Raw genomic sequence first — 19,860 nt, 5'->3', positions numbered from 1 at the left:
TGCCACACTGAGGGATATGGCCACAGTTCTTCATCTGCTTGTCGTGGGATCATGGGGTTACAGATGAAGATCTAGAAGAAATCTTGGGGGTCACCTTGTTCAACCCTAGTGAGACCTCAGAGGTCATTTAGATGACTTTTCTTCAATTTACAGATGAGGACCCTGAAGCAAAGAGAGATGAAATGATTCACCCAAGGTCATGGTTAATCCATGGCATAGGCTGGATTTGAACTCTTTGATTCTAAATTCTAAATTCAAAGCTCTGTTCGCTTTGCCTCCCAAACTGTCTAAGGAAATCTGAGGCATCGGAATACAGAAGTAAAGAATGAGAAGAGCGTGAAATCCATGCAAGCTCACTCCTCACCCTCCTTTTCCCTTGCAATTCTGACGCATGAATAAAAATGAAGGAAATCGAGATCCAGGCATGAGGGAGTGATGGAAAAACCTGTCCATGTTCATATTACATAAGCAAAAGTCAACCCTCTGAGAAATACAAAAACAAAGGGTATCATATTGAAACAAAAATATAAGACGTCTCTGACACATACGACTAGCAAACGGAATCCTGTCCAGGATGACTGAGGCTCTGCCTGAAGCCACTTGACAGGAGTTTTAGGAGGTTCCAGAAGAATTAGGCTTGACTTCTACAAGGAAACCTTATGGATGAAAGTAACCTCTGGGACCATCCAAGCCAACCTCATCATTTACAGATGAGCAAAGAAAGGCCCAAGAAAGGGAAGGGAAGGCAAGGGACCTGAGGTCCTGGGATTCAAACCCAGGTTATCTGATGCCACTACCCTAAACTGCCTTTCTCTCAACTACTACCTCAAATGGAAGAGAGAATAACTCTTATTGGTGACAGAGGCCTCAGGTAGCATCTCAAGGTTCATGTCGGGGGAGGGGGAGTAAACTGACATCTAGGAAAAGAAATGTAATGTCTCCATTGCCTGGGATGCTGCTCCCAAGTGAACTGGGGCACAGGGAGGCTCCTCTTACTAGTCATATTTATTTCTAAACTCAGATAAATATCAAAGACATGTTCTGAAATGAAACCTCACTGCAATCTGCACCACTGGGAGGCCTGGATTTCTCTCTGTAGGGGACCTGGGTTAGACAAAAATACCTTGAGCCTTCTGGAACTCTCCTGAAAAGATGGGAATGTGGCTCCCTTCTCTAGTAAAAGGAGAGGCTGAGGGGGGATTGGGCAGAGCCAGTGAAATCATTCCCATGGAGCACTCCATCTTCAGCTGGATTGGTCTCAACCCAGAGGTGGTCCCAAAACTACAAGCAGAGACTTGGGGAGTAGGTGGGGGTCCCATAGAAGAGAGGCTCTTCTAGTCAGCATTAGTCATTACTTTTGGAAGTATGTTCTCATCGTGTCTACATTTTGACATCTGTCCCCTTAGGACTTGCTAGACATTTATGAAAAAAGTAATCATGTGTGCTGGGTGTGGGTGAGGGCTCCATAGACTGACCTCCACACAGATGGGGCACTTGAAGTCTGAGGTAGATATGTACAATGGTTGTCCCCATGCATGGAATGCAGTCTCTCCTCATCCCTTAGAATCTCTTCTTTCCTTCAAAGTTCTGCTCAAGTATCACCTTCTACATAAAGCCTTTCCTGATGCTCCCAGCTACCAGTCTTCTCTCACAAAAAAACCTATGCATGTCTATTATCTTTCTTTCCGTCAACATATATTAATTCTCTATCTATCTATCTATCTATTCATCCATCTATCCATTCATCGATCCATCCACCTATGTATCTATCCATCCATGTATCCATCCATCCATCTATCCATTCATCTATCCATTCATCTATCATCCATCATCCATCTATCATCTTTCTTTCCATCATTATGTATTATCTACCTATCTTTATCTATCACTCTATCATCTTTTGATCTATCATTCATTATATATCTATTATCTATCAATAATTTTCTATCCATCATCTATTTATCTATGTATCTACCTAATATTCTAATGGGGAAGAATGTGTATTTGTCAAACTGGGAAGACAACATGTTTTGTGTGTGTGTGTGTGTGTGGGGGGTGCATGCATGCACGTACGCACATGCACACTCAAATCTTTCTCTCTGTTAGAATGTAAGCTCCTTGAGAACAGGGATTATTTCCCTTTTGTCTTTATATCTCCAATCCATGACACATGGTTAAGTGCTTAAGAAATGCTTGTTGAGTGACTTATGGACATTTTGCAATGTTTATAATAATTAATTCAAGACATGTTTATTAAACACCTATTATGTGCGATACACTGGGCTAGACTTTCCAAGGCAGGGGATGCAAATGCAACATAGACCACCATTCCTATTCTCAAGAAGTTTATGTTATGCTACAGGGATAGGAGTCATACAAAGAGAAATATAGTGCAAGGAAGGGTGTGATGGGGTATTAGTCACCTCACACATGTTCCCCAAAGACCTTTAGGGCAATTGTCCCACGTTAAATGAGCTTCTTCACTTACATTCGGAAAAGGGTCACATGGAGACTAGTAATTCAGTGACAAACTAGGGGCTGGGGTTCTTCAGGGTCCCAGTAGTGCCTCAGGAGGTGTAGGAAGGGTTTTAAGGTGGGGACAAATTCTGGTTTGACAGAGATAGCTTTGAAAACCACATGGAGAGTTTTTAGCAATTTATGCTAAACTTAAAAAAAATAAAATAAAGCTTGTGAATACACAAACCCCCAATTTGGCTATGGGACATCTTCTTCCAGCCCTTCCAGTTAATCAAAGGAACTGCTTCAATTTCAAGAGTGAACCCAGGATGCTAACTGACTGACTACTGCTCTCTCCACTCAAGCCTCAGCAGCTTTCTGCTTGGAGCCCACAGATGGAGGTCTTGGCTGCAGACCCAGTTCTCCTGGAGGCAGCTTGAGTAACCTTTCTTGAGCAGCTTCCCTTTTACTCCTCCAGGCACTGGATTCTGCAAAAAGAGACTGCTTTCAGGACGGTCAGCTTGGCATGTTGGCTGGTCACCCAAATATTCAAAAACAAACATTTAAAAGCCACTGATCTCATTAGTCAGAATCAAATGTGACTGAGGAAAACTGTAATCAAATGAAGAAACCAAAGGTCTGAAGCAAAAAATAAAGGGGGGGGGGGGCTCATGACTTCCAATTCTGTATCCAGTGAAGCCACAGCTATTTCAAAGGTTTGTGCTCTTTCTACAGGGCTGGGCAGCTGTGGCCGCAGACCTTTGAAGAGGAAATGCCATCCATGGTACAGGCAGGCAGCCAGGCTTCCAAAGCAGAAGACATCTCAGCCCAAGGGGGAGTCTGGAAGAAAAAAAGAGGGGAAACAACAGACCAGGCTTAGAGGTGCTGGACCTATGAACAAAGAGCCCTTCACCCAAACAGGGGCTTTGATCCCTGGACCATGCCATGGCACAAACAGGGGCAGTAGAAGGGTCAGCCAGACTGCTTCCAAGCTCAGTGGCCTGCAAAGTTCTGAGGGTACCAAGAGAGGGTGACTAGTTTCAGGGAGGGTGCTGAGTCGTGGAGGAGTTGAAAGTGATTACAGTGTCTGGACTGAGAAGTAGATGGCTTTGCAATGAAATTTTATGAGAAAATTAACTTAATGAGGCATCCTCCCCATTCTCCCCACCTTTCTTTTTTAAAGTACTAAGTATAGAAGAAAATGGAAAAAAAAAGTAAACTTACAAAAAAAGACAATGTGAACACAACACAAAACAAATACTAAGGAAAAAAAATACAATGGATGTCCAGTTTCCTGTGGAATTCTAAGCTAGCATGTAAAATTTTAAACAAAAATGAAATGGAAAAAAGCCACTTTGAAACGTTGATGAGTTATGAGATCCCTACTATCCTAGATCACTAACGAAGAAAGTTTCATTATTCCTTACTGAATAATGTGACGTTTAACACTGAAGAATCACAGGATTGAAAACTTAGAGCCGGAAGGTCTGACTAGTCCAACCCTCATTTTACAGATGAAGAAACCGAGGACAAGGGGGTAAGTGAACCTCATTGTTCACTTTTAATCTACAAGAGTATGTATAACCCTAGGGGTGGAAGAGAAGCCGGAATGATCCCGAACCATTAGAAACATATGAGTGGCTGGGGCAGGGTGTGTTGGGGGCCAACTACAGTCATGCAGCAATTGTTTAGAACTTAGACCAACCAAAGATTTTTTTGGATCGGGAGTATTTATCACCGACATTGTTTAGAGTTGCTAGAGCATGGTGATAATAAAAAGCAGACTGACTTTTAGTCGGTTTTATTATAGTGTTTAAATTGCCTGTAGACAAATGCATCTCCCTTATTTCTTGCACCTGGGGTGGGCTACTCCCGCCATCTTGTCCTCGGAACTCCAGAAGAGCTAAGTAATCGATAAGAGGCTTTTCCTGAAAGAGAGAGTGCCCAGCGCCCTCTGAGGAGGAAAGAAGCACTTGTCCCTTTATCTGCCCACCCTGTGAATCCCTATTAGGAAGTAGAAACTGTTGGGGGTGAGTGTGGGGAAGGTAGCTGTTTGAATTCTTGATAATGATATAGTTCGACCATCTTCCTAAAGAATGTACTCTGGATGTGACAGAGAACTTCCCAAGAGTTAGGAGAAATCTAAGCAACTTGCTGATTACTAATCGCTGCTGGGAATTCATATGGATACAAATAACATGGTTGGTGAAAATCTAGAAAACAGGTCTAGGATCATGAAAAATTGGAATTAAGACTGAAGAATGTAGGAACTTGGTATTTTTTATCACCGCTGCCAAAATCTTTCTGAAAAGACAGACTTGGGAAGTTAAAAGATTGCTAAGATGATGTCTAAGAAGGGGATCTGGATTTCTGAACCATGGCTTAAAATAGAGGAATGACAGGTTCTTGGCCAGGGATGGAGCGTGCCTAACAAGTGTTCCTCCTGACTCCCGTATATCCTTCTGCTCTTGCCTGCTGGTAGGTATACCCTCTGGAGGCATTCTGTATGCAAACTCAGTACCTGATACAAGATTGGAGCTCGAGAAAGGGAGGTCTTCAAACCAGTCTAATCACATGACTGCCTCCTCTCAGCAAGGTAATGTTTCTGTTGTTCAGTAGTGCCCAACTCTTTGTGACCCCGTTTGGGGTTTTCTTGGCAAAGACACTGGAGTGGTTTGCCATTTCCTCCTCCAGCTCAACATGTCCAAAAACAGAATTCATTTTGTTTCCCTCTAACCTCCCCCGCCCCTCCATTTCCCTATTAGTGTCAGAGGTGCTGCTATCTTCCCAGTCACCTCGGGCTGGGAACCTCACTCACATGCACCCCACAGATCCAATCTGTTGCCAAATCTCGTCACTTCTGCCTGCACCTCATCTGTCTCCATTCACAAAGCCACCCAACATTAGGCCCTCATTACCTCTCATCTAGACTTAAACTTAGTAATAGCCTTCTAATTGGTCTTCCTGCCTCTCCTCATTCTAAGCCATTCTCCACTCAAATGTCAGAGTGATTTTTTTGAAAGGCAGGTCCAACTATATTACTTCCTATACTAAACAAAAAAAAAATCCAGTGGCTGTATAAGACTTCAGGATCAAATCTAAACTCCTCATTTTGGCATTCAAAGACCTTTACGACCTTCCTACTTTCCAGCCTTCTTACACTTTACCTCCTCTCTACAAAATCTCTGAAACAGTGATGCTGGTTCACCTGCTTTCCTGGTTTAGGACATTCCATTTTCTGTATTTGTGCCCTCATGTCGGAAATGTTCTGTCCCCCTCACCTACCCTTCATAACTTGCTTGGCTTCGAGACTCAGCTCAAATGCCACATTTTCTGCATGCCTTTACATAATGCCTTTCCCTTCCATCATCCACTCTCTATATACTCAGAATGTATTGAGCTAATTACATGTTGTCTCCTCCATTAGAATGGGACCTCCTTGAGGGCAGGGACTGGGGTTTTTTTAGTCTTTATTTATATCCCCAGCACTAAGCACAGTGCCTGGAAAGAAGCAGGCACTCCATAAATGATCGCTGACTCAATCTGTACAAAGACATCTGCTGTGGGCCTGTAGTCAAGTGGGAACTGGGGTGGCTTGAATTAACGGCCACACTCCCACACCACCTACTTGGGTTGTTGTGAGCCAAGACTCTGTGGTGCAAACTTGGGGTAATTTGACTTAATTTTGTGATCTGGGACCCAGCTGTGGTCCCTTTGGCAAAACTGTATAAAGATAGTTCTATGCCTCTGATGGGGAACTTCTGGTCCCTAGGGATCTTCCTTGTGGACTGCTTTTATCAGCTTTTACTTCTCTGTGGGCTGCTTGTTTTTTTCTTTTTTTCAACCTGGAGGTTGCTGAATAAGCTTTTATTAAATAAATTACCTATCTTAACCTTCAGTCTCTGTAGTCCATTGAATCAGGCATAGAACCATAACCAGGACTGGCTAGTAAAAGTATTTTCCTAGAGTCTTTCAAATTTAATCCAAAGGGCCTTAGACTGAAAGGGGGGAAAGAAAAAAAAAACTGCTGAAGAACTGGTGCCAAGCTAGTTACCATAGAGAGTAGCTATGATGTAGAAAGAAAAAAAAAGGTAGTCATCCAGAAAATCTTGAGAGAAAAACACAGGTAAGGGGCCAGCAATAAAATCCATGGACTCCGATGCCTATATAAAGATGTACAAAATACATATAACCAACAGGCTTAACCAGAACTTCTCGTGTGGAGGAAAATCTGACCTCATGAGTATCACTGTGACTTGGTGAGATGGGATCCATGACTGGAATATGGCCCTGGAAGGTCATATATAGTTTTCAAAAGTTCTAAGATGGGCAAAAGGAAAGCAGAATGGTTTCATGCATCGAGAAGACACAGTCATGTGAGGAACTCCCGGAGCCAGAGTAAGCATGGTGAAAAGCATTTGGATAAAGATCAACAGAGGAACAGAAGAGATATTGTTATCCAAGTATGCAAAAGACAGGAGAAATGGATTAAAAGATCAGAAACCTGGCACACGGGCAGAATATAATACTGATGGCAATTACAAATTACCCAGATATCTGGGGAGAGGTGCTGTCTGTCTCCCTCTTATTTTCATTCTTCTGTCTTCTTGCTCTGATCTACCTCTGCTAAGGAAAAACTATTTTATGACTTCCTGTCTTGCATCAATAATTTCATTCTTTCAGGAACGTTAATACTAGTGGAGCTGAGAATTTGTCTAGCCATTCTGAGAAGCAATTTGGAATTATGCTCCCCAAGTCACTAAGTGGTCCATATCCTTTGACCTTAGCACTACCAGGTCTATGCCCCAGAAAGGTCAAAGAAAGAGGAAAAGGACCCATGTGCACAAAACAGTCACAGAAGCTCTTTTTATGGTGGCAAAGAACTGGAATCTAAGATTATGGCTGAACAAATTAGGCTATAGAAATGTAATGGAATAATATTGTGCCATAAGAAATGATGAATTGGACAGTTTCCTAGAAACCTGAGACTTACATGAATTCATGCAGTGAAGTGAATAGAACCAAAAGATCAATTTATACAGTAACAACATCGTCAAGAAAAGGAACTTGGAATAGCTCAAGAACTCTGATAAATGCAGTGACCAACCATGACTCCAGGGGTCCGATGCAGACCTACTCACTTCCTGATAGAGAGTTCTAATACAGAGCTAATGGGTGAAGAATGAGACATACATTTTGGACATAGTCAATTCAGTAATTTGTTTTACTGGATACATTTTTGTTTCAAGGGGTTCATTTTATGTTTTTGTTTTTGTTTTTTCTTTTTTAAGGTGGAAGAAAGAGAAAAATAAATATTAACTGAAAATTAAAAAAAATACAAGTCTAAAAGACTTTATCCTTTAAAAAGGGAACTGGACCAAATTCTCATCAATAAAGAGTCAACTATAGATGAACTAGAAATAAACACCCAGGGGAGGGGTAAAGTAACCACTCACTTTAAAATTTATGATTGAGGAAAGTGAGACATAGACTGAAACATATCTTAGATTTTAGGACAGTAGATTTCCAAGGGTTCAGAGAAGGAAGGGGAGGATCTGATTCATTAAAATTCTATGAGGAAGTAAGTCCATGAAGGATGGGAAGTCTCAAGAGGAAATGCTGAAGACACAAGAAGAAACAGCTTCAATGAGGGGGAAGGGAATTGTTTATGCAGATATAGGAGAGTTGGCTTGTGACCCATTACTACCTGTGTGAACTTATCCTCTTTGAATCTTGGTCTGCTTATCTGTAAAATGGAAGACACTGAAAATCTCAGATGTAAATCTATAATGTTATTACCAATAGAAGCATTTAATGTTCCTATGTATTAATATTTCTGTACACATTAATATAATATATATTATGTGTATTAATATAATGTTATGAACAGTAGCAGGAAAACCATGGACTCTTCATAAAAAGACAATGAATCAAAGGCACTTATTTCCACAGGGTAAAGCTTCCAGAGGAAGCCAGGTGTTTTCCAGACTTCTAAAGTAAACTGGGATTTAATATGAAAACTCCCCATCTGCTCAAAAATAATCCTCAGATCAACAGAGGCCACCCCCATCCAATTCTGGCAAGCCTGGTACTTGAAAGCCCCCTCCTTCAGGAGACTTGTGCCTGCCCAGACAAAGGTTCAGAACGACCTCAGAACTATTAAGGTGCAGTTTATGAAAAAGAAATGTTGGGAGAGAAATACCAACCCACTCTCTCTCCTCCCTTCCTGCTTCCCCACCTTCCAACCATCCTATTCCTTAAACCCTTCACATTTCTATCTTTGAAGGACCTAGGCATTTTTTGAAAAGGTAATACCAAATGGAAGGGATACTGTCAGGATCATCAGAGGTGACATTCAGGCTGTCCTGTGTTCCTCTACCTAGTATTCGTTCATCTGATAAAAGTCAGCTATGTACATTTTTCACTTATGGTGGAATATAAGAGCTTCTTAAAGACAAGGAGTGTTTAATTTTTCTTTGTATTCTTAGCCCCTACCAAAGTGCCTGACACAAATGTTTATTAAGTTAAATCAGGATGAGCACTTCAGTGCCAGGAACCGTGCTAAGCACTGGGGATACAGAGAAAGGCAAAAACAGGTCCTGCCTCAGGGAGGTTACAATCTAACAGAGGAGGTGACATGCAAACAACTAGGTACAAACAAGCTCTCTACAAATTTAAAGGAGCTAATCTCAGAGGGAAGGTCCCAGCAGAAGGGGGACTGAGACCCTTACAAACCCTTATATTTTTGTTTTTTTTAGAATAAGAAAATTATTTTTATTAGTCAACAAAAAATATTTTTTCTTTTCTCTTTTTTTCCCCAACCTGATCAATCTGGACTGATTCTTTTTCTTTAAAGAGTTTACTATGGTGTGGTTTATTTTTCCCCTACTTAATTGTATTTTATTTTTTCCAGTTACGTGTAAAGATAATCTTCAACATTCATTTTTATAAGATTTTGAATTCCAAATTTTTCTTTCTCCTTCCCTTCTTCCCTCCCCAAGACAGCAAGCAATCTGTTATAGGTTATACATATACAATCATGTTAAACATATTTCCACATTAGTTATGTTGTGAAAGAAGAATCAACAAAAGGGAAAAATCATGAGAAAGAAAAAAAAAACAACCAAAAAAAAGTGAAAATAGTCACATAGTTCTTCCTCTGGAGGTGGATGGCATTTTCCATCATGAGTCTTTTGAAATTGTCTTGGATCATTGTATTGCCGAGAAGAGCTAAGTCTATCAAAGTTAGTTATCAAACGACGTTGCTGTTACTGTGTACAATGTTCTCCTGGTTCTGCTCACTTCACTCAGCATCAGTTCATATGAGTCTTTCCAGGTTTTTCTGAAGTCCTCCTGCTCATCATTTCTTATAGCACAATAGTATTCCACTACATTCATATAGCACGTGTTCAGCCATTCCCTAATGATGGCCATCCCCTCAATTTCCAATGCTTTGCCACCACTAATACAGCTGCTATAAATATTTTTGTACATGCGGGTCCTTTTCCCTTTTTTATGATCTCTTTGGGACACAGACCTAGTAGTGGTATTGCTGGATCAAAGGGTACATACAGTTTGATCACTCTTTGGCCATAGTTCCAAATTGCTTTCTGGAATGGTTGGATCAGTTCATAACTCCACCAACACCATTAGTGTTCCAATTTTCTCACATCTTCTCCAACATTTATCACTTTCCTTTTCTGTCATGTTAGCCAATCTGATACGTGTAAGGTGGTATCAGAGTTAAAATCCTTATATTTCAGCCCGTACCAAGGTATAGGTAGAAAATCCCTTCTTAGCCTGAAGACTACTTCTAAGCTTCAAAAGGTCCCCCTTTCTCCTTAATGTGGTCTTCTGGGATTTGGGGAATAAGTACACATTTTATTGATCAGTCAGCATGTATTTATTAAGCGGTATTATGGGCTAGCCTCTGCAACTGATGAAAATGAAAAAATCCTTGCTCTCCAGCTCCTTCTTAGCTTTCCAGTCTTTACACATTACTCCTTTCCATATACTCTACGGTCCAGCAATTCTGGCCTACACTCTGCTCCTCACACACAATGATCTACTGTCTCCACTACTGCACTGAATGCTCTTCCTCCTCATGTCTGTCACTAAAGACTCAGGTCAGCCTTTCAAGGTCACCTTACCACCTCCATCCCGAGCTTCAAGTACCTGCCCCTGTAAGGATCCTTTCCATCCACTCTGCATCTTGTAAATACATACTTTTTTTTTTGTACTTGTCTCCCCCATTAGACTGTAAGCTCATTGAAGGTGGAAATTGTTTTTACTTTTTTTTTTAATTCCCAAAACCCAGCATAGTCCTTACTATGTAATAAGAATTTAATAAATGTTGGATTGACTGACATTGCAGTGAACAATTTCAGTAAAGTGATGGAAATCAGATTGCAGGGGGTTGAAATGTGTGTGAATAATGAAAAAGTTGGGGCAGCAAATGTAGACCACTCTTTCTCAAGAGCCTAGCAATAAAGGCAAGAGACAAAGGATGCTAGCCTGAGGTGGTAGGAGGGAGATGAGCACTGTGAAAGGAGTCAGTAATGGTTGATAGTGACAGAGAAAGATTGATGGAAAAAGGACAAAGGAGAAATGGAAGAGAATGAGATTAAGATCTCATGAGCTTGTACTGACTAGGAGAGGAGCCACTAGAGGACAAGTGAGAATATAGAGAGGGTTTTGAATTTGTAGGAAAGCCCACAATAGATGACATTGCTCTTGTGAATTAGGAGGCAAAGGGTCATTTGTAAAGAATGCGGATGGGAGAAAAAAAATGGGGGACTGAGAAGTCAGGAACAGTTATCGAGTCTGGCAGAGATGAATAAAGAAATTGTCAACAGTGGTGAGAGCCCAGTTAGTGTTAGATGGCATGAGACCTAGACTTTCTCCTGAAGCACTTGGTTGTTTGAAAGTAAGAGGTGAGAATGCAAATGGTGGTGACTCAGTTTGGGGACAAACAGATTAGAGACATTAGGAGAGGGGGCAAAGGATGCATGAGTAGAAGGAAGCCAGTGCTTTGTTGAAATGGTTGCCTCCAGGGTCAAGACTAAGGTTGGGGTAGTGCTGCCAGAAGAGCAGTAATTGAGGTTCGAATTGTTTGTTGTTGTTCAGTCGTGTCCAACTCTTTGTGACCTCATTTTGGAGAGGTTTGCCATTTCCTTTTCCAGCTCATTTTACAGATGAGGAAACTGAGGCAAACTGGGGGAGGTGACTTGCCCAGGGTCATACAGCTAGTAATTGTCTGAGACCAGATTTGATGAGTCTTCCTGACTCCAGGCCCAGAATTCTATCCACTTTGCCTTCCAGCAGCCCAATTGAGGTCAGAAAATAGGTTCAAATTCTGACTTCGAGTTATCTCTGACTTTATCCAGACATACCAATGGTACAGAAAGTTGTGTGACTCTTACATCTGTTACCTTGTGCAACCTACATCTGGACATGCTTCATCATCTGTTTAAACAAGGCTAGTGTCCAAAGTCTCTTTGGACTTTGGCAGCTAAGTGGCACAGTAGACAGAGCCCTGGTCCTGGAGTCAGGAAGACCTGAGTTCAAATCCAGCTGCAGTCACTTACTAGCTATGCGATCCTGGGGCAAGTCATGTAACCCATGCCTCAGTTTCCTCAACTGTAAAATGGGGATCATAATGCTGCCTACCTCAGAGAGTTGTTGTGAGGATTAAATGAGGTAACATTTGAAAGTGCTTAGTGTAGTGTCTGGCACATAGAGGATGTCTAATAAATGCTTATTATCCTTCTGTCATTCCCCTTCTCCTTTCAGGTCCAAGTCCTATGATACAGAAGAACAGGGAGGGACTGAAGGTCACAACGACACCAAAGAGCGACTTTAGAAGTGGCCAAGTAGGGCAGGTTGAATAGGAAATTTTGATCAGAGAGCAATGTTAGGATTCTGGATTTTGGAGATGTGGGAGTTTGTGTGATGGTGAGGTCTAACATGTGATGACCTCGTAAATGGTTAAGGCAGAATGGAGTGGGAGGTCATGGGAGTTGAAATAAATGGCTAAGGGTTTTTTTTTGTTTTGTTTTAATTTTTATTTGGTATTTCATTTCCCCCCCAGTTACTACATGGAAAAAAAAATAACATTCATTTTTAAAACTGTCATTTAACATTCATTTTTAGAGCTCTCAAATTCTCTCCCTTCCTACCCACCTGCACTGAGAAGGCAAGCAATTCAACATAGGTTATACATGTGTAGTCATGCAAAACATAACTGTAATAGTCATGTTGTGAAAGACTAACTATATTTCCCTCCATCCTATCTTGCCCCCTGTTTTATTCTATTCTCTCCTTTCACCCTGTCCTTCCTCAAAAGTGTTTGCTTCTGATTACCCCCTTCCCCAATCTGGCCTCCCTTCTATCACCTCCCCCCTTTTCTTATCTCCTTCTGCCCTACTTTCCCATAGGGTAAGATAGATTTCTTTACCCAACTGATTGTTTATGTTATTCCCTCCTCAAGCCAATTCTGAGGGTAAGGTTCATTCATTCCCTCTCACTTCCTTCCTCTTCCCCTCCACTGTAAAAGCTTTTTCTTGCCTCTTATTTATATGAGATAATTTACCCCAATCAGCCTCTCCTTTTCTCTCTTTCCCCAGTACAGTCCTCTCTCACCCTTTAATTTTATTTTTTAGATATCATCTCTTCCTATTATTTGTCTCTATATATCCCTTCTAACTACCCTAATAACGAGAAATGTCTTATGAGTTACAAATATCATCTTTCCATGGAGGAATGTAAAGAGTTTAACCTTAATAAGTCCCTTATGATTTCTCTTTCCTGTTTATCTTTTCATACGTCTCTTGAGTCTTATATTTGAAAGTTAAATTTTCTATTTAGCTCTGGTCTTTTCTCAAGAATGCATAAAATTCTTCTATCTCATTGAATGTCAATTTTTCCCCCTCATGGATTATACTCAGTTTTGCTGGGTAGGTGATTCTTGATTTTAATCCTAAGCTCCTTTGATCTCCAGAATATCCTATTCCAAGTCCTCCAATCCTTTAAGGTAGAAGCTGCTAAATCTTGTGTTATCCTGATTGTGGTTCCATGATACTTGAATTGTTTCCTTCTGGCTGCTTGCATTATTTTCTCCTTGACCCAGAAACTCTGCGATTTGGCTATAATATTCTTGGGAGTTTTCATTTTGGGATCTCCTTTAGGAGGTGATGGGTGGATTCCTTGAATTTCTATTTTACCCTCTGGTTCTAGAATATCAAGGCAGTTTTCCTTGATAATTTCTTGAGAGATGATGCTTAGGCTCTTTTTTGATCATGGCTTTCAGGTAATCCAATAATTTTTAAATGATCTCTCCTGGATCTATTTTCCAGATCAGTTGTTTTTTCCAATGAGATATTTCACTTTTTCACTATTTTTTTTCATTCTTTTGGTTTTGTTTTAGAATACCTTGATTTTTCATAGTCATTAACTTCCATTTGCTCCAATCTTATTTTTAAGGAGCTATTCTCTTCAGTGAGCTTTTGGGCCTCCTTTTCTATTTGGTGAATTCTGCTTTTGAAGGCATTCTTCTCCTCATTGGCTTTTTGGAGCTCTTTTGCCATTTGGTCTAATCTATTTTTTAAGGGATTATTTTCTTCAGCATTTTTTTGGGTCTCCTTTAGCAAACTTGTTTTTCATACTTTTCTTGCATCACTCTCATTTCTCTTCCAAACTTTTCCTCTACTTCTCTTACTTGATTTTCCAAATACTTGTTGAGCTTTTCCACGGCCTGAGACGAATTCATATTTTTCTTGGAGGCTTTGGAAGTAGGAGCTTTGACTGCTGTCTTCTTCTGGTTCTATGTTTTAATCTTCTTGTCACCAAAGTACTTTTCTACAGTCAGAATGTTTTTTTCCGTTGTTTTCTCGTTTCCCCAGCTTATTACTTGACTTTTTAACTCTTTGTTAAGGTAGGGCTCTGCTTCCAGCATGGAGGGTGAACTGTCCCAAGCTTTAGGGGTTTTGGGCAGCTGTTTTCAGAGATACTTTTACGGACCTGTAAGCTTTCAGTTCTTCCAAGGTGGTATGATCTAAGGAAAGGCGTTTACTCCTCTCCTGGCCTGTGAGTGACCACGAGCACTCTTTTCTGCCCTGGAACTGTGAGGAGGGTTCACTCTCCACTGCTGCCACAAGCTCTGCTATGCCAGTGCTTCTCTTTGCCTTAGGACTGCCACCCAGGACTGAGACCCAGATCCAAGTATGGGCAGAACAACAGCCCTGCCTCAGTGCCAGCAAAGAGACCCCTGTAACTTCCTTCTGACCAACTGTTCGATACCCTTACTGTCTGTGCACTGAGGGCTCCAGACTCAGCCTCTGACACTGTTCCTGGTTTGCTGGGGCAGGGCTGGATTGTGCTCCTCTCTCACCCACGTCTGCCAGACCTTTCCTACTGACATTCTAAGTCGTCTTTGGTGTTTGTGGGCTGAGAAGTCTGGAAACTGCCACAGCTGTCAGTGATTCACTCCCCTGAGGCCTGCTCTGGGTTTGCTGGTGCCCAGTCTGTGCTGGTGCAGCCCACACTCCTTTCTCAGCCTGGTGCAACAGACCTTTCCCATCGACCTTCCAGGGTGTCTTGGACTGGAAATCCCCTCTGTCTTTCTGTGAGTTCTGCTGTTCTAGAATTTGTTTAGTCGTTTTTTAAAGGGGCTTGGGGAGAGCTCAGGCAAGTCCCTGCCTTTACTCTGCCACCTTGGCTTCACCCCCTCAGGCCAAGGTTTTAAAAAGGTTTCAGTCACCAAAATGATGGCCTGTGTTGGGGTGGAGAGGAATACTATAAGCTAGGTGTCAAGTCTTTGAAAAAAAATGGGAGAACCTCTTAGAGATGGGTTGATGGTAATGAGAGAGGAAAAGATCTGAAGAGGGTAATCTAAATGGATAGCATGAATTTTAAAGAATGGACTCAGAGAAGGATGTGGCAGCACGCCCCTGGTCCAGTGAGACAGGGAGCATGAGTGGAGCTGCCAGGGCAGGGTGTTTGCAGAATGGGTTACTTTCATCCTATTCAGCCTAAAGTTAAAATTTCACAGACTTTATCATTCTGTAGTTTCACTGAATAGGGTTATAGGATCCAAATTCAATGCATTTTTTTTGTGGGCACAAAGAAACTAGGAGATCTCCTCCCTCTGCTACTCTTCCTCCTTCCCTTGCCCCTCTGTACATATACATTACCAGTGGCATGTAAGTTGGGTGGAATCTAGTGGCTTAAATAAAAGAAACCCAATATCCCACACCATCACCCTTTACCACTGAGGGAGGCTAGAAAGGAACATTTAAATTACATTCTCCCTCAGAAGTGTCCAAATATAGGTTAACCATAAACAGTACCTTATAGTCGTCTGTGGATTTACCTAGGAGATTAAACATTCAATTTCATTTGGTTCTGCTCACTACTAATTTTTAAAAAAATAAAATTGAAGTACTTAGAAGTTTTGATTGTACAGGGAGAAATATAGCAGAAGGCATTTAGACAGGTTTCCAAACTGCACAGCTCCAGAGACCAAGCCAGGATGTTGGCTGAGCAAATGATCAATTTATTCAGGAAAAAGTTTGGAGCAGAGAATTTTAAGACATCTTTCAATCTGACTGGAATATGGAACAAGCTGCTGTCTATTCTGAGTTGGAGAGGGCCCTAAAAGCACAGCGTCATCGGAGGTTGGTTAACCAACGATCAGATCCTTTTTCAAATTCAGTTCCGAGAGGCTGTTTTTCTTCAGGCACACAGAGCTGCAGTCAAGGAGAGGACCACAGGGTTCCATGAAAAATAGCTGGTTATTGGACTTTAGGGACTTTCTTACCACAACAAATTCATACCATATGGATTGACTAGAGAACCAACTATTCAAGGAGCAGGGGGAAAAAATCATGGTGGTTTCGAGGTGGTGTATAACAATCATTTTTCACAGTAAAAATAACCCAATCTACTCACTGTAACTTGGGAGCATGCAAGTTTTCCGATATGAAAAGTGAAACTACTAATGAATCTATGTAAAATTGGGACTGCTCTTTTTCTCCAAAACAGATAGCAAACCTCTCTAAGAACAACCCCCAACCTCCCTTGGCTGAGTTTATCAGAATACACACATTTGTACTAAGGATCAGGCGCAGTCTTTGCAGTTTTAGGGTCTTTCATCCAACTATTCCATTTGCACCTCTGAAGGTTTTTTTTTTTCCAGGATTCCCTGACTTTGAGAGGGCTTTCCTTCCAAATTCGCTTCAAACAAACAGCCCCTGAAATCCCATTTCCTCCACAGAGCTTTTCCTGGCTTCTAAGTGAGTTGGACAGGGTTACTTCCTTCCAAGCCCGCCCTGGCTAAATGCATCCTCCCCACCTCCCACCCAAGACTTTCACTTTTATTTACCATCCCACCAAACACACTCCTTTCTAGCTCATTAACAAAACGAACACGAGCAAATTCAAATTCGGCAAACTTTTATTAACTGCTATAGCTGGGGGTGTAGAGATACAAGCAGAGATTCCTTACTCTCGAATTAACAATCATCTGAAACATTAACGACGTTTTAGGTTTGTTAAAGACAACTTGTCTTTACTTCCTTACACCTTTGCACACAACTTCTTACATAGGATTACAGGACAGAGTTAGACCTTAAATTTTGGAAGACTAACTTTTAATAGTGTCCAATATGGCTGAGCATGTATTACGATGATACTAATATCCTGGATCCTACTGTGAAACATACCACAGTGGGGACAGTTGGATTCGAACTTAAGTGAGGAGTAGTTTTAAAGTTCAAACAAGCAATGAATGCAGGCAAGATTCAAAGCACAGGCTGAAAATACTTAGGATAAAGGAAGGCTTGGAACCAAAATCTTCCAAGAAAACAATTTTACAAATCACTGAATAACTCTTTTTTTCCCCCAAATAATAAAAGAGGGTTAAAGTTGAAATGAGTATTAAAACAGACATTTCCAGTTTCAAGCTGGAGAAACAAATTGTTCTATTCACTGCAAACTGGGACAGAAAATAGTCTGCCTTTGGCATGAATGCCCAGTGAACAGTAGACAGCTGATTTTTAATGGCTCCTATCATGCAACAGTTACACTTTACTTAAACAAGCAGCATTTATTAGGCACCTACTACTAAGTAAGCACTGGGGATACAAAAAAAAGGGCGAAAGGATAGTCCCTGTTCTCAAAGAATTCAATGGGTAATGGGGAGACAATGTATAAACTAGCTTCAAAAACAAAAGAGCTAGAGACAGGACAAATTGGAGATAACCTTAGAAGGAAGGCGGAAGGGCTTCTTGCAGATGGTGGGACTTTGGGGCCTGAAGGAAGCCTGTAAGGAAGCTGCTGAACACTGCCCAGCCACCTCCAGACAGGCTGCCTCCACTCTGACCATCGTGGGCCAGTATCCACACCTTCTTTTAACTTCTTAGCTCTCCCCAGACCATGCTACCACATTCACTGTCCTCCCCCCGTCTCCACTTCTGTCCAGTGTCAGCTAAAATCCCACCTTTGTAGGAAGCCTTTCCTGATCCCCCTCAATTCTAGGGCCTTCCCCGGTATTTCAAATTTGACCTTTAACAAGGTTTGTTTATACATAGCTGTTTCCATTTGTCTCCCCCATCAAGGCTGTGAACTCCCTGAGAGTAGGTGTTGGTTTTTATATCTTTTTTTTATCCCCAATGCTTAGGACCTGGTACACAGGAGACGCTTCATAAATGTTCAACACACATATCTACCTTCCTATCCTTTTCCACGCCCCGTTTTTGGTGCTGCTTCCCCCAATGGAATATAAACTACTTGAGGGGAGGGACTATCTTACTGATTGTATTTGTACCCTGGCTGCCCAGCACATATCGAGCACTTAATAAATGCTTTATCTATTTATACTAACCAAATATTTCCCATGAAGCTGGAGCTCTTCCTTAACCACTACTGGTACACTACATGGGTACAAAAAAAAATACCTGCTAGACTACAATGAGCCTATTTCAGCCATCAAGAGTGAGAGACACATTTTAGTATTGGTGGACTGTACCACTCAGGAGGAGCTATAACCAAGGCACCCCATCCCACTTGGAAAATGTTTGAACTTTTAAAGAACACATGCAATCACATTTTAGATGGCTTTCACTGCATAAACTTTGTCCTTCAAAGTACAGATTCCCTAAGGATGGAGATATATGCATACACACAGGTATTAAAAAATGTCTATGTATACACACACACACACATATATATATATATATGTATGCTATATACACATACACATTTATACTGAAGTGGTTTTTTATTTTTGAAGCATATTGTACCAAAAAACATCTCTTAAATTTCAAAATAAACATATTTTTTCAATATTGGTGAAACTGAAAACTGTTTCCAAATTTGCAACAGGGGGAAAAAAAATTGAAGCTACAAGCTCTTATTCAAGTCAGCTGTATTATGACAAATCCAAATAAGGAGGACCCAAATGGAAACAGAAAACGGTTCTAAGTTCAGATGAATAGTTAAAGCGCTGAAAATTTTATAGATGCAGCTTGTGTTACACTCTTAATTACCTTCAGAAAAATTACTTTAAATCATAAAGATGCTCTTTGCTACTAAACTTTGAATAAGTAAACCATTTGTCTAAAGACAAAACATAAATCATTTTAGGACATCAGTCATTTTAAAAGTCTATACATAAAAATTCAGGGAAACCAAAAAAAGCCACTAGTTTTAAAAATGCTATCCCCCTAACAAAATATCAAAAGATATATATGTATGTGTATAGTAGCATTTTAAGAGCCACCGAGAACCCCAGAGCCCATCATTTGCTACAGGTGAAACAAATTGGCTGCTAACTAAGCTTTAGTAATTATAATACCTATCGAAATAATTCCTTGTGATCTTTAATTCGTATTTATAACAACAGCTGTATGCCATATTTACAGTAATTTGTGGCTATTAAACCTTTATGCAATAATTAGCAATTATGGGCATCCCAGTCTCCCTTTGAACTCAATTTTTACAAAAACATAAAATGAAAACCCTGTTCACCTCTTGGGCATTGAGTGTGAGTTGTGAAATGCAGCATGATGACCTTGACCAAAGTCAGTTTGCTTAGAAGAACCTGTCAGGAATCCAGAAATGGAAAGGGAGAATGACCATCAAATTAACAGTTCGAGATTTTTGTAGAAAGCTCTAAAATCTTCTAGACTCTCAGCAAATTGAACGCCTCACTCTCATTCCCACCCCTTTTGAAACCTATGGCACAGGGCTGCACTAACACATCTAAATCCCAAATAGTGAATAAATGTGTATTCTGACAGGGGGCTGAGGAGAATGTTAGTGGATTCTTTCCACAGGACTAATCTATGGTGGGAATGTTTAAGAAATGGAATTCTAGAAATCAGGGATGGCAAAGCTGCATTAGGT

The 19,860-nt window shown here is 40.9% G+C and overlaps 1 protein-coding gene across 1 annotated transcript in view; it reads right to left on the bottom strand.

The window, feature by feature from the left end:
- Positions 1–3,165: 3,165 nt before the first annotated feature.
- The window catches only part of ZNHIT6 (zinc finger HIT-type containing 6), a 78,457-nt gene continuing 61,762 nt past the window's right edge, over positions 3,166–19,860 (bottom strand). Inside the window, exon 11 of the mRNA XM_036756946.1 lies at positions 3,166–3,297. Coding sequence (XP_036612841.1) covers positions 3,281–3,297 — 17 coding nt within the window. The 3' untranslated portion in view covers positions 3,166–3,280. The remainder of the gene's footprint in view (positions 3,298–19,860) is intronic.

The sequence above is a fragment of the Trichosurus vulpecula genome, chromosome 4 (assembly GCF_011100635.1).
Source record: "Trichosurus vulpecula isolate mTriVul1 chromosome 4, mTriVul1.pri, whole genome shotgun sequence".
Lineage (NCBI taxonomy): Eukaryota > Metazoa > Chordata > Mammalia > Diprotodontia > Phalangeridae > Trichosurus > Trichosurus vulpecula.
Note: the sequence above shows the minus strand (reverse complement) of the source record. Positions and strands in the feature narration are given on the sequence as shown.